The sequence below is a fragment of the Hydra viridissima genome, unplaced genomic scaffold (assembly GCF_058129835.1).
Source record: "Hydra viridissima isolate aposymbiotic clone 2 unplaced genomic scaffold, HvirCarnegie_v1 scaffold_6, whole genome shotgun sequence".
NCBI lineage: Eukaryota > Metazoa > Cnidaria > Hydrozoa > Anthoathecata > Hydridae > Hydra > Hydra viridissima.
The window spans coordinates 4,012,331-4,029,948 of NW_028324305.1; the positions used below are offsets into that span (position 1 = coordinate 4,012,331).

The following is a 17,618-nucleotide window of genomic DNA, read 5'->3' on the forward strand; positions in this document are numbered from 1 at the left end:
TTCATGTTGAGTCACAACATTTGTTTTGATCTTTTGTTGAACTTTTGTTGTTTTCTTTTGTTTTCTTTTGATCATATCTTGTTTTCTTTTGATAGAAAATTACATTAAAAACATCTTTTATTTGAAATAATATTTTCATAAAAGTGTATCACAATATTTAATTTACCTATAAATATTTATACATTGTTTAAAAAAACTTTATGTGTAGTTCATCATTAAGATTTCAAAATTTAAAAATGTTTATGATGTAAATAAGTTTGATACTTATTAAAAAGTATGAAAATAATATAAGACTTTATGAATCATATGTTTTTGGTTTTTTTTATTTATTTTTTAGGATTTTACGTGGTATGTATATTATATCTGCTTCATTTTATCTTCTACCTTTTCACTGGCCATTTTATTGATAACTCGTAAAATATATACGACTAATTATAAATAACACAGGCTAACAAGATATATGTTGTGAAAGCTTTTTAAACAAGTGCTGTGAATCTTGTATAATTTATGTATACTTTTTATTATAATTCAATTCTGAATCTTATGTATTTTAGATAGCAATTGTACTTGAGGCCACGTTTAAGTAAAAAATTTAGCTGACAGTGTACTTTTGTTTTTTAACTACACATGTAATTACAAATTCACCATATGTAAGAAAAATTGTTGGGAAAGTTTTTTACAGCCATGTTTAGTCATACTTGGAGCACATGGTCAAAAAAGCAGACAAGTGAGGTTTATGTTGACTGAAAGAAATCAAACAGCTACAAGCTGAGTAGTACTGAGGATGCCATTTACCACCTCTGCCAACTAAATTTCTTACTATATGTTTTAGTGTAATAAAATGCACAGATATTAAATTTTAAAAAAACGAGTTTTCTCACATTTCGTAATTTCAAATGTGAAAAGGGGATTAACTAACAGAAAAACGTAACAAAAAAGATCTCTTCTTTTTTACCGCTACTGTATATACACCTTTTAGGATGATAAAACTGCTTCCTAAAAGAAGGCAAATAAATACATTTCACTTGTCATTTGACTTAGAAACATGTTAAAAGAAAAATTCAAGCATTACATAATCAACTTAATGTATGATTATGTGATCATACATTAGTATGATTATGTAATTATACTTATGTGATGTGATAGATATATACTAATATATTTTAGCTATAGATAATATATGTTAATAAATATATTTAAGGTATATTTGATAGTGGATAAAATATTAAAAAAAAAAAAAAAAGAGCATGCCATGGATGGTGGTTATGGCACTTCACACAACTTCAAGTATGAGCACTTTCCCGTTGTTTGTCCAACATGCGAGGGTACAGGAAAACGCTATCCAGGTACGATGTTTTTTAAAGAATCAGATTTATGTTTTAAACTCGTGAATCCAGGTACGATGTTTTTTAAAGAATCAGATTTATGTTTTAAACTCGTGAATTAGCTTTTCTCAGAAAAAAAAGAGCATATTGTTGTCTTGCCTGTTTTACTTTATGGTTTTCTACATTAAATTCATCAATCCTCAAGTACATATGTTATTTTGTTACTCAGATATACACGATGGAATGGTCACATTTATTCCTGTAAAAGATAAAAGATTACGACCTTCGTATACGTAGAGTAGTTTTTTAATTTTTCTTAAATTTTCTTTAATCTCCGATTAATTGTTAAACACCCTTAATGTAGTTATTGTTTGTGTTAAATTTTTTTGTTTGTTAATTTTTATTATTAGTTATATTTGTTTTTTGTTTGCTATTCAAACTTAAGCACGTTTTTTTTCCGTTTAGTAAATTAAAGATTTGCATGCTTGCCTTTTTCCTAATATGTGCTAGTGCAACGACTGTTTATTTAATTTACCCGCGAGAGATAAATGTGTGTATACAAGATGTCACAGTCTTGAATTTCACAAACGGAACAAGCAACTCTTCAATAGTGTACCAGGTATCACTGGTTTTTCATGTTGATAAAAGGTTGGAATTACTGTTGACTTTAGAACGCAATGATACGAACGAATACGAACAACGATACGAACGCATTGACAACGCTCAGCCTTTTGATTGAATTTTTTTATTTTTTTCGTATGCTGAAATCTTGTTTTTAGTAAATATTTAAATAACATTATGTTTTACGCTCTAGGTCAATCTATTTCTAAACAATACAAACTTCTATCCCGTCACTGTTCACAACGTAACAATTCAACTTTCGTATAATCAGTTTGTCGTTGCTGACGCTTCTACTCAAATGCGCGTCGGCTTGAGGAAGAAAGTTGTCGTATGTTGTTTTTCTGGTTTAATGTGTCTTTAAATAATATCATTAAATGGATTTTAGCTTGTACTTAAGCACACGTGAAATGCATTTTAACTTTTGGTTAAGTATATTTTTTGTTCAAAATTGTGTTTCAAGTCATTTTTTTAAACTAATTTTTAGTTACCAGTCATACTCGAAGCAATTTACGATGGGGATGCTGGGAAGCATATTTGGTAATCAGTGTTTAAGTTTTGCATTTTAACATTTGATTAACACAAAATTTTTAGATAGTTAAAGTTTAAATTACTTTTGCCGTTTCAGACATAAACTCCTGTTGGACTTTTTAAATACTTGCACCAGGAACTATTTATCAATTGATTACTTGAATTAAAGATCATTAGTGACTGAGTTGGCTACGACCGTCTGATGATATGAGGAAGTGAACTTGGGTGAACTTCTCACCGTCGTTTTTATTTATAAAGTAAGTGATGTAATAATTATAAAAAATAAATAGGGGATATTATGTTATTTTATTCACATACCCCCTATTTGTTTTTTATAATTATTACATCACTTACTTTATAAAGAAAAACGACGGCGAGAAGTTCACCCAAGTTCACTTCCTCATATCATCAACCGTCATTACTTTCATCATCAACGTGACCATCACTTTCATCATCATATTTATACGCGACCATTATTTTCGTGACCATATTTCCATCATCATCATGTCTATTAAATACATCTATAGATATATTTAATAGAAAGACTGCTGCGTAACATCTTTTAAAAGTGGTTTCATAATGGAATTTTAAGCTCTTTTATTTCATTGAAAACGTACTCAAATTCATTTAATTGAAGAAACTTGCAAGATTTCCTTTTGAATTGCTGCATAAGTCACTTGTACATTTATTACATTATGAGTGATCGTGCCGGAAGAAAGTGACCTATAGGCTAAAGTTAAGTTAGTAAGAGAAACACGCGATTTTCAATATGCAAATATGTATTTACTAGTTCATCATAATCACTGTCGTAATTCTTCTTTGTAATACTAATTTTTGGATGAACTATCTCTTGTAAAATGATCATTTTGATAAATTTGTTTTATAAATAATCATCTTTAACTTGCAATATCTTTATTTTAAAAGATAGAAAAATGGGACAACTTTTTTCTTAAAGAGCATTTGCTAAATATATTAAGTCCATCAAAAGCTGTAAGTCTTTATTTTTTTTGTTAGCCATGAGGTCCCTTTCTTCGGGCAAAAGATCCTTCTTCTTTGAGTCATCTACTGTCATTTTAACTATGTAGAATCATCGCTTGAATCATCGCTTGTTTTTTCGGAGAATTATGAAGATGAACGTCTTTTTCTTCCTTGGACTAATTATTTTTGTTTGTTTTTTTACAAAATTTTGTACAATGACAACATTTACTAGTCAATCACCCAGGTCCACTTTAATCCTTTTTTTTTTTTTTAACTTTTAGGATTAATTGTTTTAAGAACCAATACATGTTTGGCCAGGACATTCAGTAAGTTTTTTACTCAATTTTTTTTCCCTGTAAATAGTTTTTGTGCGTATGCGTTTATCTTTTTTTTTTTTTTTTTTTTTTTTCAGAACGTCCGCTGATTTAGAGTATTGGCTTCGCTCTGATCACATATCTAGCGAAAATTATTATTTCTATGTCGATTGCAGTTCACTTGTATCTCAACTACTTCCAGAGGACACTTCGATTACAACTCAAGTGACGAAATAATATAATTGGATCCAAATATATGTACATGCAATTACTTGCATTTATACATATTCGCATTCTAATGAAATGGTTTTTTTTGTTTGTTTTTTTTAGTTTTATAGTTCGTAATTTTACATCTATAATATATCTATTAATATTGACTTATCTATATTATTAATATATCTATTAACTTTGTTTTGTAAATAAATAACCTTGATCTTCGCAATTTACTAAACAAATTAATGGATTTAAGCGAGCCTTTGCATGGGTTGTCTTACAGATACCAAATTTATTAACTGTAAGCAAGCAATAAGCGCCCCAGTTTGTGTAAAAATGAGCGATGCACTTATTCCGGTTTCCATTACACTGAAAAAAAAAAATTCCACTTAAAATGGCTTTTATTTAATCTTTTCAAACAAAATGTCATGTGATGGAGTTTTTACTGATTCCGTCCAAGAAAAGGTTAACGTTGAACCTACAGCAATAAAATGAAGATGCTTGTTTTTGAACTTACAACCAAATATCTGTCGATATCTTGCTCTCTCCGTGGGCTCCAAATATTATATTGTTATTATCAATCCAATGTTAATGTACATATAGTGATGGCAGAAATAATAAAAGGAGGCTCAACAACAATGATAAAAACGCTTTTCTTCTCTAAGACCAATATTATTCTTACACACACAAGCACACGAACACGGTTCCGTGCTATGTTACACACAAAAAATATAAGAGAAGAAGCGTAGCGACTTAAACATACTCAGAACACAACACTTGTAAATGAAAAATGTAAAATATAGAGTAATGATCTGCGTCTCGAAAGAATATTGTTATGCTATTTTTTAGCGATACGTGGCTAAACTAATAAAGTTATGAAGTTCATGGTTTAAAACAATGGTTTTTTCGAGATTTACTAAAGGAAATAAAAAAATACATGTTTAAAGAAGTTTTAACTTGTGCAACAGTAGTAACTATTTCTTGAAACTAGCAACTTTTTGTCGAAAATTTAACGATTGTTGTGAATGACCCCTTCTATAATCGGTGGAATTTCGTCAGTAAACGAGACTTACGAACTTTTGTTGTTAAGAAATTCATATCAAAACATTTTTAATCTTCTAAATTTTGTTTTATTATTTTTTTTTTTTAAATCTTCATTTTATTCTGATCTTCTTAATTATGTTTAGAAGTTTAATTGCAATCATTAAATTTTGAATAGGATTCATTTTATTTATTTTTTTTTTTTAAATCTGCTTAACTTACTATCAATGAGCAACAATGCAAAGTATTCGAGTTTTATCAATGAACAACTCCTACAATGCAAAGGGTTCGAGTAAATTTCTTGGTCTCATTTTTAAAACAGAAGTATCGTTTTTTGTAACATGGTATCGTTTTAAAAGAAATCTTTTTTTTTTATGTCTTGGTTTAAAAAAGATCAATGTTGTCGAACATCGGTATCGGAATGTCAAAAAAAACATCAGTATCAATTCTGATACACTGATGTTTAATTTACAGTAATTATTTTTCCAAATTGACTGCTAAATCAGAAATAATTAGTCTTGAGTGAAATCAAAGTAAAATTTACTTAATTCAGGCAGAGTTTTTTTTCTATTGTTGTGCAAGAAAACAGCGATCTCATGGTCTTTTTCAGAATGAGCAAATAAATACAAATTTTTAATTTCAAAAAACTTTACACAAACATTGATAAAAATGAACACTTTATTTAGGTGTCGATTTAACATCAAAAACATCGAGAAAAAAATATTTTATCCTCGACGGAAGTTAAATCTTTTTTTGAATATATTTTTCTGTAATTCTTACTTTTTTCGTTGACAAATACTGGCCCATCGTTGTGTTTGTCAACGTTATATCATTTGCATTTCTGTATATTTCTAAATCAATATTTTCAGATTTCTTTCTCCAGTTACTCAAATTTTTCAAGTTTTATTATGAAATCACTTTGATTCTTCTACAATACTTTATTAAAAACACTTCTGTAAATTAAAAAAAACAACTCCAATTCAACGTTTTTTTTTTCTCGTTTTGTTCTTAATTACTAGAATGTGTTATGGCAGTCTTTTTTAGAGTCGTTTCATCTGGGATTTTAACGTTTTGATACAAAATTTGATTGGATTTGTTTCAAAAAGAATCAAAATTTTAGATAAGATTGCTAATTATATTCTATATATTTAAGTGAAACAAATGTAAAATGCGTCTGTTTTGAAAAGCGGAAAGACATTTCCTGATTTTTCTTAGAAAAAAAAATGTTTAAAATGTTAGCGAGTGGCGAGGAGTTGCAACAACCACACAATGACAAGTTAAAGTCAATGCAATTCGATTGCATTAGTCAACAAACCGTTTTTATTAAAAATAGCCTTAACTACAATGTTTCCATCAGAACATTTCTTTAAATTCGATAATTAGATTTTTTTTTTTTTAAAAAAATTTAGTTTAAATGGTAACTTTTAACTGTATCAATAGTAAAAAAAAACTTTTTACTTTTTTACAACAAAGTAAAAGAAAGCATATTTATGATTAGTTCAAAACAAACATAATTGAAAAAAGTGCAAGTACTAAAAAATAGGTATAAAAAGTACGTGAACGACTGAAATTACTGGTAGGAATCACATAACATTTGTATTTTGTACTAAAAAATAGGTATAAAAAGTACGTAAACGACAGAAATTACTGGTAGGAATCACATAACATTTGTATTTTGTACTAAAAAATAGGTATAAAAAGTACGTAAACGACAGAAATTACTGGTAGGAATCACATAACATTTGTATTTTGTACTAAAAAATAGGTATAAAAAGTACGTGAACGACAGAAATTACTGGTAGGAATCACATAACATTTGTATTTTGCAAAAAATGAAAACTTAAGATAGATTTAAGATAATTGTAATGGCAGCAATTTGGAGTCATTTTTACAGGTCAAACTTTGCACAGTTAGATTTGTTTTCTCAAACTCTGTGAGCAAAAAAAAATTGTTGAACCAAATTATTAAGGCAGAAACCTGTGCCGAATCATTGGTCGTGTATTTAAAACCTCAACCAGAAAAATCAGCGATTTTTTTTTGTTTTTGATAATCTAACAATATTAAAAGTATTTGAGAAAATCTCAATGCTTTTTTTAAAACAACTCAATTGAAAAGAAAGTTTTTATTTTCTGTGTAAACTTTTTACACTTTTGCAATTTCAAACGGAATTGAAGTTCCCCATGATTTAGTTTAGAGGAACAAATCCTGTCTCGAAATCCACTGATTCCTGCAAGAAATTTCCACATCGCCGGATTGTTTTCTCGTTGATGCTTGCTAGTTTTCTTAAACACTATCTCACAAGATCAATGTTTTCAAGCGACCTGCCAGCTTGACGTCAGTACTTCCTTAAATCTTCAACAAATCCAAAGTTATGTAATAGCAACCAAATAGTTGCTAGTGGATAATTTAATTCACCTTTGGAGGTTTGAGCAAACAGAAACCTGCAGAGGGGACCTGAAAAGAACAATTTTTGGAAAAAAGTACTGAATTTGTCAATTGATTTTTAATTGGATTTTTGGCTCTGGAGACAGATTTTGTTTATCACTTCAGGATTTTGTTTAAAAGCATCTTGATTTTAGGAAACAAGAAAGAATTACTTTTATATAGGATTTTTTTTTGCTTTTTTACAGAAAAAGAATGTTTTCATTTTTCTTTTGAAAACTTATCTATTTAGAAAGTTTGATAAGATTGTTTTCTTTAAAAAAGATTTGAGGCTCCCGTATTTTTCTTTTCCCTTTGTCTAGAACCCAAAAATTCTATTGGCGATTAAAGAAGTAATATCTACAATTGTCTGAGCAGTTTCATACAAAGTTGGCAGTTGTTTCAAACACTTATTTTGCAGGAATTGTTTCAAAAACGTCTATAACGATTAGAATTGATGTATAGCACGTTGTAACGTACATCATGGGTTGGTTAAAAATAAAACTTCAAAAGCGATGTTTAAAAGCAAAATTATGTTCTTTGCTGTGAGCCTTTTACTTGATAAACTAATTTTCTGAAGGTGCAGATTCTTTTAAATAGTGCATCAAAATATTTTTTTAAAATAATCATTTTGAATCTTTTTTTAAATGTTTACTCTTGGATTAGCTTGTAGAGGCTGCTATGTTCTTTCTATGTGCTATGTTCTTTTGATATTCTTTTGATGTCATTATAAGTGAGACAACTTTACATCTTTTTTAAATCTATAAATGGAAAGTAAAGTCTATTCCTTTTAAGTGGAAAGTAAAAAAAATATATATATATTTAGTAATCGTTTGAAGTACTTAAGTAATTACGTATGGTCTGAACATTAACGTAGAAGTAAGACGTTGATTGTAAAAAAGGTTTTCACTGCGTTTAAAGTCATTTTTTAGCCTTTGGGTTCTTAATCGAGCTGTGACGCTTACTTGGCTTTATTTGTATTTTTTAATAACGGCTACAGATAATTTAGGTCAGTTAGCCTTTTTTATGGATTATAGTAATTTGTACTTGTACACTTTTAACGTATTTTTATACAAATTAAAAATGTTGTTTATTTCCAACCAAGCTGAACTGTTAAACTACTGTGTTTTTTAACTGTTTAATCTGACTTTTTTTTTTTTTATCATTCTGGACTTACAGTCATATCTTTCTGTAAACATAGACGTCGAGTATAACAAATAAATGGTAAGATCTATTCGCATTCAAAACGTGGTGTGTTATAAAAAAGCAAGACGTCTGCTTCTATAATAAGTGTTATTATAAATAAGTATTTTCATAGGATTTCATTAACATTTTATAAAAATATTTGATTCCCGGATTTTAAAAAAGGTATTAAATATTCTTTTGCTTCAACTACTGTTTATTAAAGATTTACGAAATTTTTAGCCCGCCACCTGCTCAACGTCATTTGTAAGAAATTTACCAGCTTATCGAATTTCCGATTAATTTATGTTAATTATGTAATAATTAAAGTGAATATAACTAAATCTGAATCGGTTATCGATGAATTTCCAAAAGAAATACTTTTTGTGCCTAACTTATACGAAGTCATTTCGAAAAGAATTTTAAACTGTTGGTTAAAAATAATCAAGATATTTTATTGATTAAAGGAAAAAGTTACTGTTTGATATTTTCTTAAACTTTATGAGTACGTTTTGCGGGTTTGCTGTATAACCAATCAAAATAAATTTCTTAAGCTAGTTACTATTTATGTCAAAAAACATTTATTTCTTCACATTTAGATTGATTCAAATCTTGGAAAGAAAAATATGTCATTTTTAGCATAGTTTTAATTGTGCAAAGATAACCAAAGAAATACACTTTTATTGCGGAAAATAATTTCAGGTGACATGGATTCGCTATTTTAGTCTTGAAAACTTTAGAAGTGTTAAAGGTTTAACCTGACTGAGATAAAATATTTGAACTTTAAAATTTTTCTGTGTCTTATTTACATGCTTTCCGAATCCTTTTATTTTACGGATACAATAAAAAGTTTGATAAGAAAACAAGATCTTCTTTTAAAAACTTGACTAACGTAGATTTGAAAATAGACTTATCGACATTTCAAATGTCATGTAACCGCCTCACGGCTTTCCCGCCTCAAAATTCCCATCCTCAAAGGATTAAAGTTCAATTTTCAGATTTCAAGGAAAAAATACAGCAAAAGAATTTTATAAAGTGCGTACGTGTTCATGCAGCAGTGTCTTTTGTATTATTAAAAAAAAAACCTCGAGTTTTACGTCTTCAGAGATGAAAAGACTCTGTTCTCTTATTTGGCTTTTGATTTACTTTTCAACGAGCGAAGCATTTGGGGCAAATGGTTGCAACATAGAATTAACAAAAGCATTTTGTACAGACGAACTGAATATAGAAGACCTAAAACTATTGCATCAAACTTTACCGAATTCACTTCGGGAGCTTATCGTTTCCTTCCAGAATATGACAACTTTTGAAACGTGTAATTTTAAGAGCTTCAGCAACCTTACCCTTTTACGCTTAAGTTACAACCAGATGATAGATTTACCTAAAAATATGTCAACGTGTTTACCTTCTGTAAAACAACTTTACTTAAATAACAACAAATTTTCTACAATTTCTAATGAGAGCCTGTTAAGTTACGAAAAAATCGAAGTTTTACGCTTGCATCGCAACCAATTTCGTGAAATACCTGCTCATACATTTCAAGTAATGAAACAGTTACAAGAGCTATGGTTAAACGAGAACAATCTAACAAACATCCAATTAGATGCTTTCTATGGACTCGATAAACTGGAAAGGCTAAATTTAGCTAATTGTGGATTAAAACAGATAAATGATAACATATTTTCTAAATTGAAAAGTTTACGTTGTTTGAACTTAGAAAACAATGACATTAGTTTGGTTGAAAAACGTGCTTTCCAAAATTTATCAATGCAGTACATAGATCTACATTCAAATAGTATCACAACGGTATACGGAGAAACATTTCTTAACTCAAGACTTTTGCAAATAAACCTCGCAAACAACCCAATAAACTGTACCTGCGATGCTTTTTCTGCCCTTAGAGCTTCCTCTTATATTTTGGGTAAGTGTTCAAGTCCATCATCACTAGAAAACAAAGAGCTTAATGTCGTAGTTCGTGATTTAGATTTATGTCATTCTAATAAGTCTTGTCATAAAACAATAAACAACACGTGTTTAAAAGATGACATAACATTTGTAAACCACAAAAACAATTGGAGTGTCTTATGGGTTGTCATAGCAGTATGTCCTATTATTCTTGCAACAGTTGCATACTGCTGCTACCAAAGAAAAATTAGACGTCATCAAAAAGTTGTTGTTTTTCAAAATATCAGCTTTGGTAACGTTGGCCATAGTTTACTTGATGACTAAGAGTATTAAAATTGGCCATAGTTTACTTGATGACTGAGAGTGTTAAAATTGAGAGATTGAGGGGCTGAGAGATAGCCCATGAAAATTGTCTTGCAGGTTTTTATACTGATAAGAAAAGATTGGAATTAAGAAAGGATTTTTTTTTCCATTTGAAGCAAAAATTCATCAATTTAATATCAACAGATTTAAACTGCACAATGATAAAAGACATTTATAAAAATTTTTGATTGGTAGGAGCTAACAGAGCATTTTTCCCGGCTGTCAGAATACAATTAAAACGCATACGCTACGAGGATGGTAGTTTATTTAATGACTCTTATCTTTCAGATGAAATGTTTTACCAGGTGTCAGAATAAATCAAATTTTTTTCTTATAACTCTCCGTTCAAAAAAACTTCGATAATTACTTTAAATTGCGGCGGTCGGCCGCTTTTAATTTAAAAAAAACTTTTTGTAAAAACGAAAGTTAGTGGGTCTTGAGCTTAAATATCAACTTGAAAATTTTTAGTTATTGTAAAGTATTCTTTTGTTAAGGAAAACAGGTTTACCGAAAATAAATCACATGACCAGATATGCTTTTAGATATAAGTCTAGGGTTAATCTTGTGTGTGTGGCTGCGGTTTCTTTTCCTTTCTGTTTTTTTTTTTTTTTTTTTCATTCCTTTTTTTATTCAAGGACAATCGGATCAATTATTGCGGTAGAAGATTTTCGATTTATAAATGTGGTTGTATGAGCTATAAGACATTGTGGTAGATAAAAAATTGAATGAGAATTTTTGCACCGAAGCAAAGATATTAAAAGGTTTTTCTTACTAATAGATTTTTTTTTAACTTAATTAAAAAAAGTTATAAAAAGAACTTTCATCCAGTGCAAAAAAAAAATTTTTTTAATTTCAATGTAATATTGTTGCAGACCTGAACAAGATCCCTCGCTATCAAATTTGCAAAGAAACAGCATCTTTGAAAATTTGATTGCGAAAATGTGCATCTTGAAAAATGTATTAATGTGATATAGGGATTTATTACCTTAAAATCAATTTTTGATATGAAAACTCGTAATGACTTTTGCCCAACTTTATTGTTAAACAACGCGATAAACTTAAGCTTGATAAGCTTCTTCGCTTTTTTAATAACTAAGTAAACTGACAAACGCCAGATTAATCATGCAGACATGAAAAGCCTGCTAAGTATTTTTTTTTTATTGTTATTTGAAAATCACACCTAGTTTCCCACGATATCATTTTGAAGGATTTCAATTTTATTTTCAGGTTTTTGTGTATTTAAGTTGTTTTTTCATGGAAGGAAGTTAAAGGGGAGCTGGTTATCAAGAATTGTAAAATGTTTATTTATTGTGTACTTTTCATTTACAAAGTAGAGAAAGAATTCTTCTTTTTTTCTCTATCACCGTGCCACTCTTTTTCATTAAAAACACCTTTTTGATGACCCAAAAAAGAATTCAAAATTCAATTTAATCAGGATCAGTCATTAAATGCAGTGATCAAATGATTGGTCAACGTTTGTAGGCACAAAGTTAAGAATTTACGAAAGACGTAGAAAAAATATCGATTATGGTATCTAACCATTATTTAACTAGAAATTCTTTTTTATAAAAAATGGCTGATTCATTTGTTGAAGAGTTTATTCCTAAAATACGTGTTTTTTTTTTTGCTAAGCAAGCATAAAAGTATTTTCTTATTAAAACTCATTTCTGGGGCCTGTTATAAGATTGCTATATGACATTAAAAGGTTATAAGGTTATGTTATAAGGTGTTAAAACATATCACCCAACAGGCACAGGACGTTAGCTAAACACGTCTTTTTTTATTGTTCTGTGCTTGTTGGGTACAGTTAATTACAATATAACGTGCCATAGTATGTATTGTAATGCATGCTGTAAAATGTAATATGTTGTAATATATTTTTAAATGCTATTTGAAACTTTCATCCAATCTCGACAGTTTTAAGATCAAACGTATATTTATGTGGATATTAAAGATTTTATAAATAAAATGAACTGTTTGTTAAAATGTTGCCCAGCTACATCTCAAGCGTTGGAGTCCTGACACATGGGATAGAACGGCGTTTAGACTAAACAGGATAGTCAAGAATTTTTTACCAAACATTTAAACAATTCTAACTTCCACACAAGTCTTTTGGAAGCGCAGATTCATTTTTATTATTTAAGTTGTTGATCATTCATTAAAAAGTTGTAAAGAGAAACTTGTCACGGAAATTGTAATTTATTACTGTAGTTGATAATTTTTCTCAACGATAAGAATGGAAAAGATTGCATGGTTTCCGTTTACGCTTTTTTTTTAGCACGCCTAAAATGCGTTTTTAAAGTTGATTGTTTTTTCAATTAGGAGTGATGCAAAATGCAAATTTATTTTCAACCATTATGTTTATATTAAGCTATAAATGTATACTTTAAAGAAAGCAACAAAAAAAAAGGTGAACGGGCAGAAAGGAAAAATTTCAAATGCTATTTTCTGACTTTTCTCAACAAGTTGATCCAGAAGGATTTGCCACTTTTTAAAGTTGATCAACTCGGACCAATTTCATAATTACTATTTATATTGACATCTAAAGTTATGGACATAAAATTACGATGCATGCATATGGTGATAAGATGACCGTGTTTTAGAACCTTGTATTTTTTTTATTCTAAAATAGATTTCTTAGATTTAGTTAATGAATAAAAAAAAAATGGGTTTAAATACTCAATATTGTCAAAATAGTGAAAAACGTTTCAATGAAAGTCATTGCTACTATTGTTAATCGTCTTAGATGCTAAAAAAAGCTCTGTTTATTATTAATTCATAACAGATTAATTGAGCAGATTTATATAGCAGTACAGAATTATTACAAACTAAATGCCAAGATTTATAATTTTTTTTAAATAAATCTTTTTATTAAATATATAATTTGCATCGTTTTAATGGAAAATAAAATATGAAAGATGAGATTTAACAAAACTGTAATGAAACAACACTAAAATGTAAATATTAAAATGTATTTTACATATCATAGCATGGTAACTGGGGAGTGGCTTTTTTCGGATCATATTAAATCTGTGTTTATTGAACGGATTTTTCAATAGATTTAGTTTTTGCAAGCAAAACAACTTGAATTTTATAATTTTTTTTTAAAACATTCAAAAATAAAATGTGTTTCCTTCCGCTATACGTTTAACACTAATCTGTTAGGAGGGGCAAAATTGTGCAACGTGCTATGGGTCTATAAAAAATAACGCGAACATATTTATCACACAGGTTCATTTCCTCCGCATAATTATGTTATGCTCAATGTTGGAACATTAGATAAGGCCAAATCTAAATTAGAGAAGATTTTGTTTTGTTTTTTTGAATTATTGACGGATATATCCGGTACTGCTTTGATTGATTGACAGCTATTAAAAAAAAAGACTAAAAGATAAATATTGCTGTATATATATATATATATATATATATATATATATATATATATATATATATATATATATATATATATATATATATATATATATATATATATATATATATATATTTGTGCTTGAGAGTATGTATATATGGTGAGTACTCTTAACAGAAGTTTCTAAGGGGTAAAATGAGTAATTAGGAGTGAATTGTAATTTACCAATCAAAGAAAGAGTTACAAGTTTAGTAAACTTACATAGAAAAGAAATATTTCTTTATTTTATTTTTTTATTTTTTATTTCGCATTTAACAAAAAAAAAAAGCTTGTTGAGATCGGAAGTAAGCAAATTCGTGACAATGTGTTTTTGTTTTTTTAAATGAATTAAAATAACGTCCTCAGCTAAATAATTCGCTAATTGATTGCATATTGTGATTTGTTTTGGAGATAATTACACCTTAATAAACAGATGAAAAAAGATGGAAACAATAGAACCCGTCGAAGATTTCTATAGTTGCAATCTACTTAATGCTTTTAGATAAAAATCAGCCCTCTAAACTATTTAGACATCCCGATTTTAATCTCTGCTGTCAATTATTCAAGTTATGGACCTCGCGTAACCTATGAGTTGCGTTAAATAGATATTACGTAAATGAAATTGAACAGCTATTATTTTATATTGGAATTCTTTTTATCACCTATAAAATGAGTTCTCGATCAATGACCATCTCACTCTGTTAAATACTTTTCACAAGCAACAAAATGCCTAAGTCTTTTCTAATCAAAAGAGAACCAAGTTGTTTGGTGAATGGTTCAAGTTGTCAAAACGATTCAAATAAACAAGAACATAATTTGGAAAGTTGTTGTAATGTGACATGTAAGCATTTAAAATGGATTTATTTTCTGTTTCTCAAAGCAAAGAACGAATTTTACTAATAAAATCAGACGGAAGTGTTTTTTTATTTTTTACTAAACTTGAAGTGTAAAATATAATTTGAGATTTTGACGAATATACAAAGAAAAAAATTTTTCTTTAAAAAACTGATTTGATTCTTTTATATTCTATTTAAGTACTTGGATCCAACGATATTGTCAATAAAGAGTCAACTCAACGGAATGGTAACTTTACGTTCAAGTCAGACAGCATTTGCAAGTTTAGTGGCCTAAAATTGAGCGCTGCAAGAACAAACTCGAACTTTAGCATAAAAGACATATTGCTATTGGATAGAAATAACGATCAAAACAATGACAGACCGCAAGCCTCATATGTTTCTCAAAATAGTTACCAATATAGCCCGCTCTCAGAAGTCCTTATTCCATCTCCTCAAGCAAGTATTTCGAGCATAGAGGAAGAGAATGAAGACCTTTTTTCTATCGAGCACCCAATAAAAGCAACTAAAATTTTTTTCCCTTGTGAAACTAAAAGTCCATCGAACATCTTGAACACTTTTCGTCAGTATCAATGTGAAGTCTGCTTAAAACGTTTTCAAAGGTCGAGCAGCTTGTCCAATCACCGTCTTATACATAAAAACAATAAATCTTACGAGTGCAAACAGTGTGGTACTTGTTTCCTTCGTAAATCAGACTTAGAAAAACATGTAATTATTCATAGTGGTAATAAGCCATACCAATGTCACACTTGCGGAAAGAGATTCAGTCAGTCTTCAAATATGTTAACTCATCAACGTAGGCACACTGGAGTGAGGCCATATTCATGCAGTTTTTGTGGAAAATGTTTTTATCGAAAAGTTGACGTGCGAAGACATGCAACTATTCATCGAGCAAATTAGAATTGCTTTTTTTTTTTTTTGTGATGGATTTGAGTATATAGTCTAGAGTTTCTACAGTCTTATAAGTTATATAGATAAATACGCATATATAAATATTTATGTTAAAATTATATATTAATAAAAATTAAATTATGATACTAAAAAAACAAGCTTTTTATTCTTTAATCTTGTCAAAAAGTATTTTCTATTTTATTTCCCATAAAAAGTTCAAAAGTTTCTTCTTTTTTTTTTTTGCTTTTAATAAAAATTTTTAATCCGAAACATATATTAAGAAAATGCAAAAAAGGGCAAAAAAATTAAAGATGAAATGATAGTAATAAAAAATTCAACTGAGTTTCATGCCAAGAAAAAATCTTGGACGAAAAGCAAAACTCATTTTACTCATTTTAATACCTATACAAGTAAAAATTTTTAGTTTTTTTTTTTAAAAAAACACACTACAAATTCATGTGATACAACTGAAGTCATTTTAATGAATCGTCATTAGAGCATCTCAGCGAGCAGGTCAATATCTATCATTAGATTTCGATAATATAACGGAAGTGAGCCGTTATATCAAGTTTATTATTGCTCTGATGCTCAAGCCATGCAACTTTAATTGACTATTATGCATGTAAAAAATGAATTTTGTAGTTTTATATCTTAGCAATTATTAGTTAAAAAACGTCATAAACTTCTGTATTACAAGTAGTTATGGGAACGAGTTGTTCTTTAAAAATACTTGGCAAATACTACATGTTCAGATGCCAGACTCGTGTCATACTTCGCATGCTTCGATGATAAGATTTACCTTCATCCAGAACTTATTTGAACATAAAAGACGTTATTAAGCTTTTTTTGTATAACAAAAGAAAAATGCGACGTATATTAGTCATTCCGAAAATGAATTAGGATATTCAGAAGACATTAAAATGATTTTAAACATCTCCTCTTCATATATATTAACAGAGGTGTTTATAGTATCATCACGTATGTTTAGAGTATCATCACGTATGGAAAGCGCTGAACCATTTCATGAAAGATTTATAACTTTAAAACTTAAAGAAATTTAGGAAACGTTGTTTAGAAAATTTAGAAAATATGACGATACAACGGACTGGACAACCTCTGCAGAAACAGGTATTCGAAAACAAAAAACGAAAGAAACACATTTGCTATAATTTAGACGGATTAAAGTGATACTAATTAGGTTTATATCAACGTTTAAAAATTATTACAGATCATTCATTATAGGTTGCAACCCATACATTTTGCGCTAATGTTTGTGGTACGTAGATAAAACCTTAGTATCAAAACTACAATATTACAATAAATGCGTGACAAATATAACGTAGATTAAACTTCGTTGCGCCACCCGCAGTTAGAAGTGTTTTACAACTCTACATGCAGTTGAATAAAATATAATGCAATAAAAAAAAGTTCTCGGAACATTAACTTACAAGAAATAAACTTTTGTGAGTTCATGTTAGGAAAATTTTAAAACTAGAAAGATTTCTTTTCTAAACGTTATTTCATTTAGACGTTCACGAGTCCTAAGATTGATCATTACAGAATTTTTTTCCAT

The 17,618-nt window shown here is 28.8% G+C and overlaps 3 protein-coding genes across 6 annotated transcripts; all 3 read left to right on the top strand.

Annotated features, from left to right (window-relative positions):
• Positions 1 to 1,164: 1,164 nt before the first annotated feature.
• LOC145190173 (transmembrane protein 106B-like) lies at positions 1,165 to 4,143 on the top strand. Of its 2 annotated transcripts, none has more exons than XM_090089666.1 (7): positions 1,165 to 1,346; positions 1,555 to 1,618; positions 1,791 to 1,944; positions 2,140 to 2,274; positions 2,431 to 2,483; positions 3,734 to 3,778; positions 3,865 to 4,143. In XM_090089666.1, exons 1-7 carry the CDS (start codon positions 1,181 to 1,183, stop codon positions 4,001 to 4,003), a joined length of 756 nt encoding a protein of 251 aa, XP_089945792.1. In that variant the 5' UTR covers positions 1,165 to 1,180; the 3' UTR covers positions 4,004 to 4,143. The 2 variants fall into 2 exon arrangements, with proteins under 2 accessions (XP_089945792.1, XP_089945793.1); XM_090089667.1 differs by having other exon boundaries at positions 1,204 to 1,346; positions 1,555 to 1,623.
• Positions 4,144 to 8,308: 4,165 nt separating this feature from the next.
• LOC145190555 (uncharacterized) lies at positions 8,309 to 11,422 on the top strand. 3 transcript variants are annotated; one of them, XM_090089670.1, is made up of 2 exons: positions 8,309 to 8,450; positions 9,223 to 11,422. In XM_090089670.1, exon 2 carries the CDS (start codon positions 9,731 to 9,733, stop codon positions 10,850 to 10,852), a length of 1,122 nt encoding a protein of 373 aa, XP_089945796.1. In that variant the 5' UTR covers positions 8,309 to 8,450; positions 9,223 to 9,730; the 3' UTR covers positions 10,853 to 11,422. The 3 variants fall into 3 exon arrangements, with proteins under 3 accessions (XP_089945796.1, XP_089945795.1, XP_089945794.1); XM_090089669.1 differs by lacking the exon at positions 8,309 to 8,450 and adding an exon at positions 8,606 to 8,665; XM_090089668.1 differs by lacking the exon at positions 8,309 to 8,450 and adding an exon at positions 8,678 to 8,809.
• Positions 11,423 to 14,979: 3,557 nt separating this feature from the next.
• Positions 14,980 to 16,188, top strand: LOC145190019 (uncharacterized). Its single transcript, XM_080066764.2, has 2 exons — positions 14,980 to 15,141; positions 15,336 to 16,188. Exons 1-2 carry the CDS (start codon positions 15,027 to 15,029, stop codon positions 16,052 to 16,054), a joined length of 834 nt encoding a protein of 277 aa, XP_079922890.2. The 5' UTR covers positions 14,980 to 15,026; the 3' UTR covers positions 16,055 to 16,188.
• Positions 16,189 to 17,618: the final 1,430 nt, after the last annotated feature.

What these genes read in the sequence shown, in the direction of transcription:
- LOC145190173 (XM_090089666.1), top strand. Translation starts at nt 1,181, where the DNA reads ATGTTAATAAATATATTTAAGGTATATTTGATAGTGGATAAAATATTA. An exon ending in AGATTACGACCTTCGTATAC is followed by an intron (nt 1,619 to 1,790) that starts GTAGAGTAGTTT and finishes TTTTCCGTTTAG; the next exon opens with TAAATTAAAGATTTGCATGC. An exon ending in ATGTTTGGCCAGGACATTCA is followed by an intron (nt 3,779 to 3,864) that starts GTAAGTTTTTTA and finishes TTTTTTTTTCAG; the next exon opens with AACGTCCGCTGATTTAGAGT.
- LOC145190555 (XM_090089670.1), top strand. Translation starts at nt 9,731, where the DNA reads ATGAAAAGACTCTGTTCTCTTATTTGGCTTTTGATTTACTTTTCAACG.
- LOC145190019 (XM_080066764.2), top strand. Translation starts at nt 15,027, where the DNA reads ATGCCTAAGTCTTTTCTAATCAAAAGAGAACCAAGTTGTTTGGTGAAT. An exon ending in AAGTTGTTGTAATGTGACAT is followed by an intron (nt 15,142 to 15,335) that starts GTAAGCATTTAA and finishes ATTCTATTTAAG; the next exon opens with TACTTGGATCCAACGATATT.